The sequence below is a fragment of the Salmo trutta genome, chromosome 37, assembly GCF_901001165.1.
Source record: "Salmo trutta chromosome 37, fSalTru1.1, whole genome shotgun sequence".
NCBI lineage: Eukaryota > Metazoa > Chordata > Actinopteri > Salmoniformes > Salmonidae > Salmo > Salmo trutta.
In genome coordinates, this window is record NC_042993.1 from 22,249,626 (window position 1) to 22,264,161 (window position 14,536).

Below are 14,536 nucleotides of genomic sequence, written 5' to 3' on the forward strand. Positions count from 1 at the left end.
GGTCTTTTACCAATTAGAGCTATCTTCTGTATACCACCCCTACCTTGTCGCAACACAACTGATTGGCTCAAACGCATTAAGAAGGAAAGAAATTCCACAAATTAACTTTTAACAAGGCACACTTGTTCATTGAAATACATTCCAGGCGACTACCTCATGAAGCTGGTTGAGAGAATGCCAAGATTGTGCAAAGCTGTCATGAAGGCAAAGGGTGGCTACTTTGAAGAATCACAAATATATTTTGATATGTGTGTTATTTCATAGTTTTGATATCTTCACTATTAATCTACAATGTAGAAAATATAAAAAATAAAGAAACCCTGGAGTAGGTGTGTCCAAACTTTTGACTGGTACTGTATGTTATAGAATAGTGTGTAGCCATGTATACATACTATGTGTGGTAAATCCAAAATGGAGCAAAAGCTCTCTGTGAATGTATTGTATGTATCTTGGCACGTGCATGGTTCAACTCCATGTGTGTGTAATCCATGTCGGATTGGGCAGGAGGAGGTCATTGTGTGTAGACTACAGTATTCTCTGGAGTGTGTGTATCCATTGACTAGGACAAACTGTTACAAGGTGACACCAATGGCACAATGACCTCCACCCCTGGAGCGTCTGAGCCCCGACTCACACACTTAACACCACGCACCAACACACACATAAACACAATCACTTTATCGCTCACTCTGGTTGTTCTGCCCGATGCATGCCTCTCATTCAATCCGCATGACTCTCCATTGAGTGGAACACTTCCTAACACCTCTACCAACTATTCTTTCACATGGCCGTGAATGTTGGTGTTTCCGTGTCATAGAGAAGTCAAGAACCGTACAGGCCAGGATGTTCCCACCTTTGTTTGTATTTGATACTGTTAGTGAATGTCATGGTACTGCGTGGACACAACATTTTTGCTTTAAGATAAGTCTTTACTTCCTGATGTTAAAGCGTCTTTCCTGTGTCCTCTGTCTTCCCAGAATGCTCAGCGGTTAGGTGGATCTCAAGGGAACCTGTCCACGCCAGTGGTTTCCGTGGCGACGCCCAGTCTCCTAGCCCCCTTCTCCGCCATGCAGACGACCTACAACACTGGTGAGTAAAAGAGGACAAGGGTACTCTGCTCATGGGCAATTGGGCACACACTGTATGTCTGTAGTGTGTCTTGAAGCAAGTGTATTAGGACCAGTGGATGATAGAAACACAAGGGTGAATACTTTTGATTAGTTTATTCAGTTATTCTCTTTTTGTCAGTCTGCTCTGTAATTGCCCTAATTGGCAAAGGCAGAAAGGAGCACAATTTACCACTAGAAGTGAATCCTATTCATATTCACTTTAAACAATGTGTGAGTATTTCTCTCTCTCTCTCTCTCTCTCTCTCTCTCTCTCTCTCTCTCTCTCTCTCTCTCTCTCTCTCTCTCTCTCTCTCTCTCTCTCTCTCTCTCTCTCTCCCCCTCCCTCCATCTCAGAGTACCAGCTGACAAGTGCAGATCTCACAGCGCTCCAGACATTCACGCCATCAGGGCTGCTGCCTAGCAACATGTCCACCTGGCAACAGCAACCAGCAGTGTCTCAGCAGCAACAGCAGCAACAACAACAACAGCAGCAACAACAACAACAACAGATTAGCTTGGCGTCACTCAGTAACTTGGTGTAAGTACACTTTACCGGTTACTCTATTGTATGAGTGTAGCTAGCTACATAAGTGTGGCTAGCTGCACCCTAAACCAGTGGTATTCAAAGTCGGGGTCGCGACCCCTTGTGGGCTCACGGGGGTACTGTAGTGGGTTCGCCCACCAAAAAATGTAAATAATAATAATACAATTAAGAGTACAGATTATTGTGTGTAACAATATACAAAAAAACTATTATTGAATAAATGTATTTATTGGTTTCTTTTCATTTTGATAAGAGATGAAAATGCAATTCATTGAAGGTTGTGTCGTTAGATTTTATCATTGTGTCGCTAGATTTGAGGTGGGATGGGGGGAATTCTTGGGTTAAAAATGAGATCCCCAGAAATTCTAGCTGAAAAAATTGGGTCCCCACTGCCCTAAACCGATGTCTGCGTTTAGGGCAGTGAGATTCAGAAAATTAACCCAAAACCCTTTCCCAAAACTATGTGACCAATCTAGTAGTAACTGCTCTCCCATGCCATCCCTCTGTACCTACCTGTTCTATATCCCTTAAACACACATGCACTTACTGTATGCACACAATTTCATCAGCAATTCTGACTCACCAAAGCCGTGCATCAATGGCATTTGACATGAAATGAGGGATTTTTTGCTCGAGAGCAGCTTAGCATGGTTGCTAGCTACAATAAAGACCCAAACTGTGAACACCTCCGACCGTCACTGGTATCCGCTAGCTATAGTATAGTATGCATCAGAGGAGGCTGGTGGGAGGCGCAATAGGAGGACAGGCTCATTGTAATGGCTAGAATGGAATATATGGAACGGTATCCAACATATCAAACATATGGAAACCACGTTTGACTCCGTTCCATTGATTCCATTCTAGACATTACAATGAGCCCGTACTCCTATAGCTCCTCCCACCAGCCTCCTCTGGTATGCATGTACCTCCACTTTGAGTTTGAGTATGTCTGACAGGCTGACCTAAATAACTCCCATCTCCCCACGTGAAACCAAGAGCACTTTAGGTTTAGGTGTGCATTGACCACCTGCTGAAGACTAATGCTAGCTAGTGATCCTCATTAGCCGTCAGCTTTGTCTCGTTACTGGCATTGTTAGAGCTAAGTGCGGGTTTCTGTGATCATGGCGGCTAGGCTAGCCGCGGGGTAGCTGTATGTAACCGCCTGTTTGTTCTCCCCCTCTTGTCCACAGCATGTGGGGCGCAGAGAAACAGAACGGGGAGATGGCTAACTGCATCTCCAATTTCGCTGCTAACCTGAGGTGAACGAATTAGCATCTAGCGCTACATGTGTGGTTATCGTCATGCTTTTCCTGTCTGTCGTATCAAATTAAGTTTGTGCGGCTCTCAGGTTGGGTTCAATTCTTAAGAACATAATGAAGGTATAACAGTTTAGATTTCATGTAACTTACACTGTACATTTACATTTTAAATATTTAGCCCTTTTTCTCCCCAATGTGGTGGTATCCAATTGGTAGTTACAGTGTCCCGTTGCTGCAACTGCCGTACGGACTCGGGAGTTGCGAAGGTCGAGAGCCATGCGTCCTCCGAAACACGACCCGCCAAGCCGCACTGCTTCTTGACACACTGCTCGCTTAACCCGGAAGCCAGCCGCACGAATGTGTCGCAGGAAACGCCATACACCTGGCGACCGTGTCAGCGTGTATGCGCCCGGCCCATCACAGGAGTCGCTAGGGTGCGATAGGACAAGGACAGCCCGGCCAGCCAAACCCTTTTATATCTTGTTTCTGAGGCTTTGAGTGTTGGAACCAAAGAGAGAAATATGCAGGAATATGGCAGTCGCCCCGCGCTGTGTGTCAGTCTCACAGGACAGCATTGACCCACACACACACAAACACACACCAAGAATGAGTAATGTCTTGAAGCACAGGTCTATTTATCTCTATATCACATGGATGGCCTGACAGTAAGATCAATAGTCAGATTTCACCCATCCATACTTCATATAGATCAGTGAAACTGCTACTTCAAAGTAAGGCACTTGAACAAACCGTTCTCATTTTGCCCTGAAGAGCACGTTCCTCCCACGATTTGTTCTCTCACACAAGCTTTTGATTACATAGGCTATGCGTACAGTCCCACTGTTTTTGTTATTTATTCCCTTGCACGGTAGCCGCAGTGAGCAGACACTTCCAATCAAAGGTGATTGACGGTTTTGCACTGCGAGCCTCGTGTTCCCTGTCAGCCCTGGTTACTCACCGTGAGAAGCGACGGGGAAATGATTTCTGCTGTTTTTTTCCTCCCCTTCCTTCTCTTGCACTGAGTGGCCAGTCATTCCAGAGCCTCCTGTAAAGACTCACTGCAACTAGCGTGCACCTGTTGACTAGCACACCAATCTAAATGTTAATGCTGTGTCAAGGGTGTCCCGCTAGCCTTCCCGCGTTGACTTGTTTACTTGTTTATTGAATAGTTTTCCACACGTCAATTGCTGCCTTCAATCTTGCAGGATGTGTTGGTCTCTATGTTTGAAGAACCCAGCTGATGCATTCAGGAGAGAAAGGGTCTGAGTTAAGGAGTTTTAAGGGGTTTTGGAGAAATAGTTCCTGTTTAGGGAACATGTCTGTCTGTCTGTCTGTCAGTCAGTCTGTCCTTGCATTAAGGACGTGTCCTTTTGCATTGGAGAAATGGTGCACACACACAACTCGCTACCTCAGTAAGTTTACAGGTGGCAGTTATTGCCATTACCTTGCTATCTGTCTCACTATTAACTCACTCTGTCTGTCTCTTCCTTTCAATATCTCCCTCTCTCTCTGTCTCACTCTCTCTCTCTGTGTCTATCTCTGTGTCTCTCTCTCTCTAGCTCTCTCTGTGTCTCCCTCCCTCCCTCCGTCCGTCCGTCCGTCCGTCCGTCCGTCCGTCTGTCCGTCTGTGTCTCCAGCTGTTTTGTTCAGAGAAAGGCTTACCTTTATGTCTCTACCTTACGCATGTTTTACAATGTACACAGTAACGAAGAGTTGTTTATGTACACACTGCTGATTTGTGTGCTGTGCACATAATATCCTATTTAGTTCAGATAAAGCTCCTTTATCCTCAAGGAATAGTTTGTTTGCATAGACAACCGGATAGGGAATCATTGTGTCAACACATCCACTCCAGCTTGATTACACTACATTGCAGGAAAGGGAAAAATAATAGAATTGATAAAATAACATTTATTTAGGGACTAGATTGATGTCTTGGTCAGTACATTCAAAATGATAAGTCTATAATTACATTTTATTTAGTAAATGAATACCCAATGTTTGACTAATTTTGAATGTAAAATGATTTAGCCAAGTTGTTGGGCTGTCTGTTATGTACATCAATGGAGAGCAGGTTTTTGAATCACCCTCCCTGTGTTAGTTTCTCAAACTTTCTTTTTTTACCCTCCTTTTACAGCATGGCCTCTCAATCAAACTTGCTATTTGGCAGGGAAGAGGGTCTCTGCTGGTACTGTATATCTCCTCAGTCAGAGGAGGCTGGTGGGAGGAGCTATAGGAGGATGAGCTCATTGTAATGGCTGGAATGGAATAAATGGAACTGCGTCTAACATGTGGTTTCCAAATGTTTGATGTATTTGATACCGTTCCATTCATTCCATTCCAGACATTACAATGAGCCCATCTTCCCATAGCTCCTCCCACCAGCCTCTTCTATCTTCAGTGTATAACTAGCCACACAGCATGGCACTGTTTCCCAAACCTGGTCTTTGAGGACACCCATGCATGCTGGTTTTCATTTAAAACCAGATCCAATAATTATTTGACAGAAGCTACTGGTAATAGTTATCCAGGAAACTCACTATCAACTCAGTTTAAGCAAATTTATTGAGAGATTGGTTTAATGTGAAAACTGTGCACACAATGGTCCTTCTGGACTAGGTTTTGGGAAATGGTGCTATACTGTACTGTATTGTAACCATGTGCTTCTGACTACGCTAGCTGTGTTAGCGCCCTGAGCTAGCCTGAAGAGCGAGCCTTCATCACTGTCACCGGCCTGCTGACTCTGCCCGTTTTGTTCTCCATAGCACTATAATATGGCACTATAATCCATCTACCTGTACAAGTCCATAATGCCGGGCTTACACTTGATAAAGTGGCACATAGAGGCAGAGTAACACAGTCAAGGGTTTAGGGAGTGAGTGTGCACATGAGCGAGAGTATGTGTGTGTGTTGTAGGGTAAAGAATCACGTTCTTGCATCTTTTGTTGTACAATTGTGATAATATAAAATAATATGAATGGGTCATTGTGCTCTATAAGTACACTAGCTTAAAGGCCCAGTGCAGTCAAAAACATGTTTTATGTTCATTGAGCAAAAAAAGTATTGGGACAGTGATTTTTTTTGTTTGTTGTTTTGGCCCTTTACTCCAGCACTTTGGATTTGAAATGATACAGTGACAAAATGCAGACTGTCAGCATTAATCTGAGGGCATTTTCATCCATATCTGGTAAACCGTTTAGAAACTAAAGCACTATTTGTACATAGTCCCCCCATTTTAGGGGACCAAAGGTATTGGGACAAATTCATTTATGTGTATTAAAGAAGTCAAAAGTTTAGTATTTGGTCCCATATTTCTAGCATGCAATGATTACATCATTGTTTTGGTTGTGTTTCACATTATTTTGTGACCAATAATTTGAGTCACTTTTATTGTAAATAAGAATAGAATATGTTTCTAAACACTTCTACATTAATGGGGATGCTACCATGATTATGGTTAATCCTGAATGAATCGTGAATAATTATCACTGAGACACACATATCATACCCAAGAATGCTAACCTCCCCTGTTATTGTAATGGTGAGAGGTTGGGGATATGATGTTTGTAACTTTCTCACTCATCATTATTCACGATTCATTCAGGACTATCCGTAATCATGGTAGCATTCACATGAATGTAGAAGTGTTTACAAATACATTCTATCCTTATTTGTCCCAGTACTTTTGGTCCCCTAAAATGGGGGGACAAAAAGTGCTGTAATTTCTAAACGGTTCACCCGATATGGATGAAAATACCCTCAAATTAAAGCTTGACAGTTTAACCTCATGGTATCATTTCAAATCCAAAGTGCTGGAGTACAGAGCCGAAACAACACACGAGTCACTGTCCCAATACTTTTGGAGCTCACTGAATATTTCCACACTGAGGTTGGAATAATACTGTGAAAATTATGATATGCCCTTTTAGTGTAAGAGCTGTTTGAAAATACCTTTGGAAGAAAATGGCAGCCTGTTTTTGTGGGTTGGAGTTTTGGCCTGCCTGGTGTCATCACCCGGCTGTAAATTAGTGAATAGACCAATAAAAGAGTTCCAAACCTCTCTGCCAATAACAGCTAGTTTTCAGTTTTCCCCTCCACACTCATGAGAAATGTATCTTTGCTAAGAAGCTATTTTTGTTTTCAATTAAAATATTCAAAAAGGGGGGAGGGGGAGGGTGCTGAGGGCCGTGTGAATTTACAGATGGGACTTGTTGGAGGGGTGTGTAGTTGGAGGTGTCTGGGTACAATTGCATGAGTTACTAAATGCGAAAGATAAAAGTGACTGTGGACACATGGCACAAGGCATGGTCTTTCGGAATCCAGAGTCAGTCTGCATGGCTTGTGGACCGTGCTCTTCCGTGTGGCCTTTTCATCCAGTCTGTTTGCATATCTGTTCATGTGTCTAACCTCAGTCCATCAACCTGTAGTCTCTTGTAAAAGCTTCGTCATGACACTTTGTTCCCTAAAACATTAGCAGTGAAACATTACCTGTCGTTAGCAATTAGCCAAACATGAGCTGTCAGTCCAGGGTGTGTATGAACAGTAGGGTGGAACACAGAGCACTGCACATAGAAATTAAGACCTACGCAGTTCATAGAAGGGACACTTATCTACCACTCCCATAAACAATTATATTCTTTCTCTCTGCAAGGTTCTGTTTGTTTTTCCGCTACTCAATTTGCTGACACATTTGTTTTCTAGGATCCCCCCCTCCACCTAGTGTGTGGAGGTGTTGACTATATGTTCCATCAGCGCTTACTGCACTGTGTGCTGTTGAGCAGGTCCCTGTCTGGGCTCCTGTGTTAAAAGTGATGTTCATGGTGATGTTGATATGTGTGTTCGTAAGGAGTGTTGCAGTTACCCTAGCTGACCAGCAGATGTCAGCACACGTCTCACCATTTCTCTCTCTTTTCTCGGTCCCTCCAGGCCGGTTGGCCACTTACCTCAGGGCACCATGCTGACAATTAACACCAACCCCAACATCAGCATCAAGTCGGAGCCCGTGTCGCCCAACCGCGACCGCAGCACCCCGTGCTCCACAGCCGGGGGTGGCGGAGGAGGGGGCCTAGTGACCATCACAGGGGCCCCTATGTCAGGCCAGTACCCAGGGGCCCTGCGCCTGGAGCCGTCCACCCTGCAGGGCCGCTCGCCCGTCGGCAGCCTGAGCAGCAACGGCAGCTCCTACGAGGGGGACCGGGACGATGGGGCCCAGGGGCGGGCCCAGGACTTCCACCACCAGGGAGGGGCCTCCTCGGGCATGGGGCTCCTGAGGCCCTCGTCCACGCAGGAGCAGCAGGAGCAGGAGGGGGCCAATGTGAAGAGAATGAGACTGGACACTTGGGTCACATAGATGTGTAGAACAAGGGAGTGAAGGGGAGAGATGCCCCCCTCTCTCTCACCCCCCCACCCCACACCTATTTACCGTATGTACAGTAAATGCTGACCTCCACACATGCCTCCACCACACACAAACACACACACATGCACCGGACACGCCCATTTGCGCATGCTCTTACACATTTTCTCTCACAAATGTATGCGTTGACACACAAGCTGCATACTGTTTTACCCTATATTGTACTACACACACACACATATTCTCACACAAGCACCCTCTATAGGGGCAGAGTAACCGAACCAGGGATTACATGTCAACATAGTGTGTTGGACAAGATTAGGATTGGAATGAATGACTTCTCTTTTGTTCAAGCTGGCTCTGTCTCCTTTTCGTTTTAAAGGGAGAGAGAGAGCAGCTAGAAAACTGACTGACAATTGGCTTTGCTGGGTTTTCTGTTTACCCTCTACATCACATAATACACATCTGGTATGCTCCTGTCTTTTATCCACAGTAGGTCTCTAGTCCAGCTGCACTGCTCTGTTGAGAAACAGTACGACAACCAAAATGAATCCACTTCTTTGTATCTGCCCAGTGGCACTGTTATATCCAGCTTTTGGTGTTTTTGTAAAGAGTATGAGATTGGTGAATGAGATTTAAACTGTTTTCTTGGACTATTACGTCCTCTCTCTGTCTGACTTGTCCATCAGCCATCTTTACATTTCTATAAACATTTCTAATTTAGATTTAAGAACCCAAAATTCACCAAGTCAAACTTACTAGCTATCCATTTTATAAGACAGGATTCACTGTTCTAAAGTGGACGATCCTTGATTTGTTTATTTTTAGCCAGGTATTTAATCAGAACCATGCAAATAGCTGTTTAATCTGAAACATCGATACCTTATCTAGGTCAAATACTGTTTTATCAGGGATGGGCTGCACTAGCTCTATGACACATGCTACAGATACCTACAGATCAACTTCAGATGCTACGTGTGTGTTCCTGTTTTTGATATTTATTTCAAATGCTCTTTTTGTGTTAAGTTTTTTTGTTACTACCTTCTTGACTTTTCGATTCTCCCCACGCTCAAATCCATCCGCACTCACACACGAAAAGTATTTTTGTTAAACAATGCCAGTGTTTCAGAAGGCTCTGAATGAGAGATGTAAACTGGGAGAAAAAGCAAAGAACTGTGTATATAAGTAATTTGTTCTGTTTCCTTCTGTATGGCTTTTGTATAGCAGGGATATTGTTTTTTGTGGGTAAATATATAGACCATATATATATATATATATATATAACAGCAGCGATAGTAGATTTTGAGAGTAAGTGATGAACTGCATACGATGCAGAGAAAACGATAGACGACAGGGATTGTATATAGAAATATATGTTCACATATGTTCAGCAGGATATCCCTAAAAGCCAATGTGTTGATTCTCAGTGGATCTGTCTTTCTATTTGTGTGTACATAACTGTACTACGTTGCAAAGCCAAGTGAGGGTGCTAGAGGGACAGAAAGGGAAGTAGCAGTGGATTGGACTGTTTGAGTGAGCAGTGTTTAGTACTCTGACGGAGCGCACTTTAACCCCCCCCCCCAAGCCCCCAAAATGCCCCCTCTCTTTAAAAGCCAGGTGTCCTCCAGAATGGGACAGTCATGTCTACATGTCCTCAGGCACATCAAACTCATCCAACACACACATACAAACACATTCACACACATTAGCCAGACAAGTATCCCTTGTGCTTTCTGTTAGTCGAGAGTTCCTCCCTGGCCACATGAATTAATTACAGCATTTCACTCGCTCCCTACCAGTGACTTAAAAGACAAGTCCATCTCACTCTCATTTGACCTCCACCACTATCAATTTTCTGCCAAAACGGCTCATTGCTCCACACAATCAAACACCATACTCACATATACTCTGTACTCCAGAACAGGTTCAAATGACCTCCCATTGGCTCTTTATTGTTTTATATCGTTGTAGTTGTTGCCGTAGGGATTGTGCAGTCTGACTCTTCAGGAGTCTAGACGATCGTCTAGAGACGGATGGCAGAGAGAGAGCGATCACGCCTGCCGGCATGTTCGCACACCCTTAGACTGTAAGACTGTTGTGTTCTAAGTTTTGAACAAAACGTTGACCCTGATGTTTTTCTTCATAAAAATGGTAGCTATGTCTTCAATAGGGCCACACGCCATGAAGCAATGTTTCATACCTAGACTAAATGGTGACTAGTGGAAGCAGACTATGGGGAGATGGTTGGTTAGTACTCTGGACGTTGGCCAATCGAGGTGTTGCATAAAGCCCTGACATTATCTCAGAACAACACTAAGGGTCACTGTAATCACAAATGAAAAGACAATCGTCATGACAATAGTTAACCTGCGCCCCCATATTCCCCATGTATAATGAATGATGTTTAGAGAATCTCACTTTCCAGTGTTAATTTGTGCTGGTGACAGTTCTATTGTCTGTTTTTATTATAATTGTTCTATGATAATTGCTATTATTACTGTTAATATTATCATTATTGTGACCATCGATGGTAATTGTAATGATGATATAGAAAAGACAATTTTATTTTTTGCGGTTTTGTGTAGGTTAGGAATCTTGTTTTATTTGAATTTTATTTTATTATATATAAATATTATATAAATATATTTTTGTTTTGTTTTTGTTTTGTTTTTTCTTCAAAGGGTGTACAAATATTGCACGATTTATGACATAACACAAAACGGCTGTAGTAATATTAGTACATGTGAGATCATGGAAGGTGGTGAACAAGTTTAATATAATGACCAGTTCAATGCTGCAATTTTTTGTCAAATGTATAAAACTTAGTCTACACATAGTAAAGTGGGGACAAGACACATTTAATTTATTTCTGACCAGACACAAAGATGTCAATGCATGGGCATAACACACACAAAAGAATGAATCATGTTATAGGAAATAAATATGAAATGTAATATCAATAAGAATATACATCACACAGAAATAAAATAGAAATGAAGAAAAAAGTTAATAAATTATAGTTAATATATTGTGTTCGGCTAGTCTGATTTTTGTTGTAAAAAAAAAACAAAAAAAAATTTTTTTGTTGTTTTTGGAGAATGATATACAATTTGTGTATATTTTCATAAATAAAGTATGCACTGATATGTTATTACAAATTCTATACTGCTTTTACAAAAAAAGTGTTTGTTATTGTACCAAAGTATCCATTTGTCCCTTCTTACCCTTCCCTTTTTGCGTATGTTTTATCGTATTTTATATATTAAATAGACAAGTTGACCTACTAAGAGGTTTTGGTTTGTTGTTATTATGATTTACATTAGAATGTGGATTTGTGTTAACTATCAAAACAGTTTGATAATTTATCAATACAAACTTGTTTTCTGAAAAAAGTTTTCTGAAACATGATGTATCAGCTATGTTTGGTAAGTGACATAAAATATGGGACTGTTGAGAGAGTTGCTCATTAATTGCCAGAGATATGTGAAGTGGAGTGATCTATTTTTACCATAAGATGTCACCACATGTGCTGGTAATGCTTTGGGCATCATTATCATATGTTCAGATCTACTGAATTATTTTACAGCCCATAAACCTAAGCCAAATATGTTTTGGTTTTTCTTTAGTTTTCAAAAATGGAAATGTTTCTAGAAATAATTTACTATATCAAATCACATTTAAAGCATTACATTTTTCGGAAGCAAAGTGATCAACTTAATTGACATAAACTGCATGTTATGTGAGACTATGCCACGGTATTTGAATGACATAACGACAAAGATTAATACTAATAAAACCAAGAGGATTGGAGCGATGAGGTGGGGGTGTATTGTCCCCTCCTCCAGACAGTTGACCATAGTGGCAGCTGTTCTGTCCTGTGTAGCTCATGTCTCAGACAGACATACACTTCTGTCTCCAGTGACAATGGCCAACTAGTAATAATTTATAATCGAGACCACTCAAGTCTGTGGCAGTATACCTCGCAGGTTAGCGTTTTTTGTCATGAATCTTATTCTGGAGGCAGCTCTGCAGAGTGGTCACTATATCACGTGGTCACAGAGTGGTCACCTATCACGTGGCCAGGGATTAGCCAGGGTGTGGCTCTACTATTATGCATGGCCACATTTGCTTGTATATAACCGATGGAGTGAATTCACAGGGGGCCATCTTTGATTGGATTAGAGTGGGCATCTGGTACAATCCAGCTGTCTCGAGGCAAGATAAAATAATCCACTGGCTCCTGCATCACAGTGTGGACAAAATATGCATCCGAATATGTACACTGAACAAAAATATAAACGCAACGTGAAATGTTGGTTTCGTGTTTCATGGGCTGAAAGAAAAGATCCCAGAAATGTTGCATACGCACAAAAAGCTTATTTCTCTCATTTTGTGCACAAATGTATTTACATCCCTGTTAGTGAGCATTTCTCCTTTGCTAAGATAATCCATCTACCAGACAGGTGTGGCATATCAAAAAGCTGATTAAACAGCATTATCATTGCAGAGCTGCACCTTGTGCTGGGGACAATAAAAGGCCACTCTAAAATGTGCAGTTTTGTCACACAACACAATGCCACAGATTGTGGTTTTGAGGGAGCATGCAATTGGCATACTGACTGCAGGAACGTCCACCAGACCTGTTGCCAGATAATTGAATGTCCATTTCTCTACCATAAGCCACTTCCAATGTCGTGTTAGAGAATTTGGCAGTACGTCCAACCAGCCTCACAACCACAGGCTCCTCTGTTTCCTCTGTCTGGCATTGTGTAGGCGAGCGGTTTGATGATGTCAAAGTTGTGAACAGAGTGCCACATGGTGGTGGTGGAGTTATGGTATGGGCAGGCATAAGTTACGGACAACAAACACAATTTCATTTTATCGATGGCAATTTGAATGCACAGAGATACCGTGACGAGATCCTGAGGCCCATTGTCTTGTCATTCATCCATGTTTCAGCATGATAAAGCACAACCCCATATCGCTGAAGCTGAAAATGTCCCAGTTCTTCCATGGCCCGCATACTCACCAGACATGTCAACCATTGAGCATGTTTGCATTGGTATATAGTACTTAAGTAGTACTTTAAAGTATTTTTACTTAAGTAGTTTTTTGGGGTATCAGTACTTTACTTTGCTATTTATATTCTTGACAGCTTTTACTTTTACTTCACTACATTCCTAAAAATATTATGTACTTTTTACTCCATACATTTTCGCTGAAACCGAAAAAGTACTTGTTACATTTTGAATGCTTAGCAGGACAGGGAAATGGTCCATTCACGCACTTATCAAGAGAACTTCCCTGGTCATCCCTACTGCCTCTTATCTGGCAGACTCACTAAACACATATGCGTCATTTGTAAATGTCTGAGTGTTGGTGTGTTCTCCTGGCTAGCCGTAAAAAAAAAAATTATTAACGGTGCCGTCTGGTTTGCTTAATATAAAGAATGTGAAACGATCTATACTTTTACTTTTGATACTTAAGTATATTTAAAACAAAATACTTTTAGACTTATACTCAAGTAGTATTTTACTGGGTGACTTTCACTTTTACTTGAGTCATTTTCTATGTATGTTTACTTTTACTCAAGTATAACAATTGGGTACTTTTTCCACCACTGCATGTTTGGGATTCTCTGGATCAACATGTACGACAGCATGTTCCAGTTTCTGCCAATATCCAGCAACTTCGCACAGCCATTTAAGAGGAGTGGGACAACATTCAACAGGCCACAATGAACAGCCTGATCAACTCTATGCGAAGGAGATGTGTCGCGCTGCATGAGGCAAATGGTGGAAACACCAGATACTGAATGGTTTTCTGATCCAACAGATGCGTATCTGTATTCCTAGTCATGTGAAATCCATAGATTTTTATTTAAATTGACTGATTTCCTTGTATGAACTGTGACTTAGTAAAATATTTGAAATTGTTGCATGTTGCGTTTACATTTCTGTTCAGTATAAAAACATATTTGTCATTATTCAGATTCTTGTCAGTGAGGCCATAATAACCATAATAAATACACCCTGAAGAGCCTGACTGTCTCTTTCCTAAATATCAGCATTACCATTAGACCACTGCACATTTTAGAACAACTTATACTCTATTTACAATCAAGGTCATTGGCTGCGCGTGTGTGATTATTTCTGTTACCCTGTTGCTGATTGCCAGACATGACCTTATCTCATCATAAGGGGACCTTCTTTGTGAGAATGATTCACACATTCTTTGGAGCAGCTGATGTGGTTGTGAGATAGCAGCT

The 14,536-nt window shown here is 41.8% G+C and overlaps 1 protein-coding gene across 10 annotated transcripts in view; it reads left to right on the forward strand.

The window, feature by feature from the left end:
* Window positions 1–11,555, forward strand: part of LOC115176807 (myocyte enhancer factor 2d) — a 79,363-nt gene extending 67,808 nt beyond the window's left edge. For 6 of the 10 annotated variants that reach the window (XM_029737120.1, XM_029737117.1, XM_029737121.1 and 3 more), the window contains 5 exons: window positions 978–1,089; window positions 1,464–1,647; window positions 2,844–2,912; window positions 5,050–5,100; window positions 7,839–11,555. In XM_029737120.1, the coding sequence (XP_029592980.1) occupies window positions 978–1,089; window positions 1,464–1,647; window positions 2,844–2,912; window positions 5,050–5,100; window positions 7,839–8,262 (840 nt within the window). In that variant the 3' untranslated portion in view covers window positions 8,263–11,555. The remainder of the gene's footprint in view (window positions 1–977; window positions 1,090–1,463; window positions 1,648–2,843; window positions 2,913–5,049; window positions 5,101–7,838) is intronic. The other 4 variants (XM_029737125.1, XM_029737127.1, XM_029737123.1 and 1 more) reach the window with 3 other exon arrangements.
* Window positions 11,556–14,536: the final 2,981 nt, after the last annotated feature.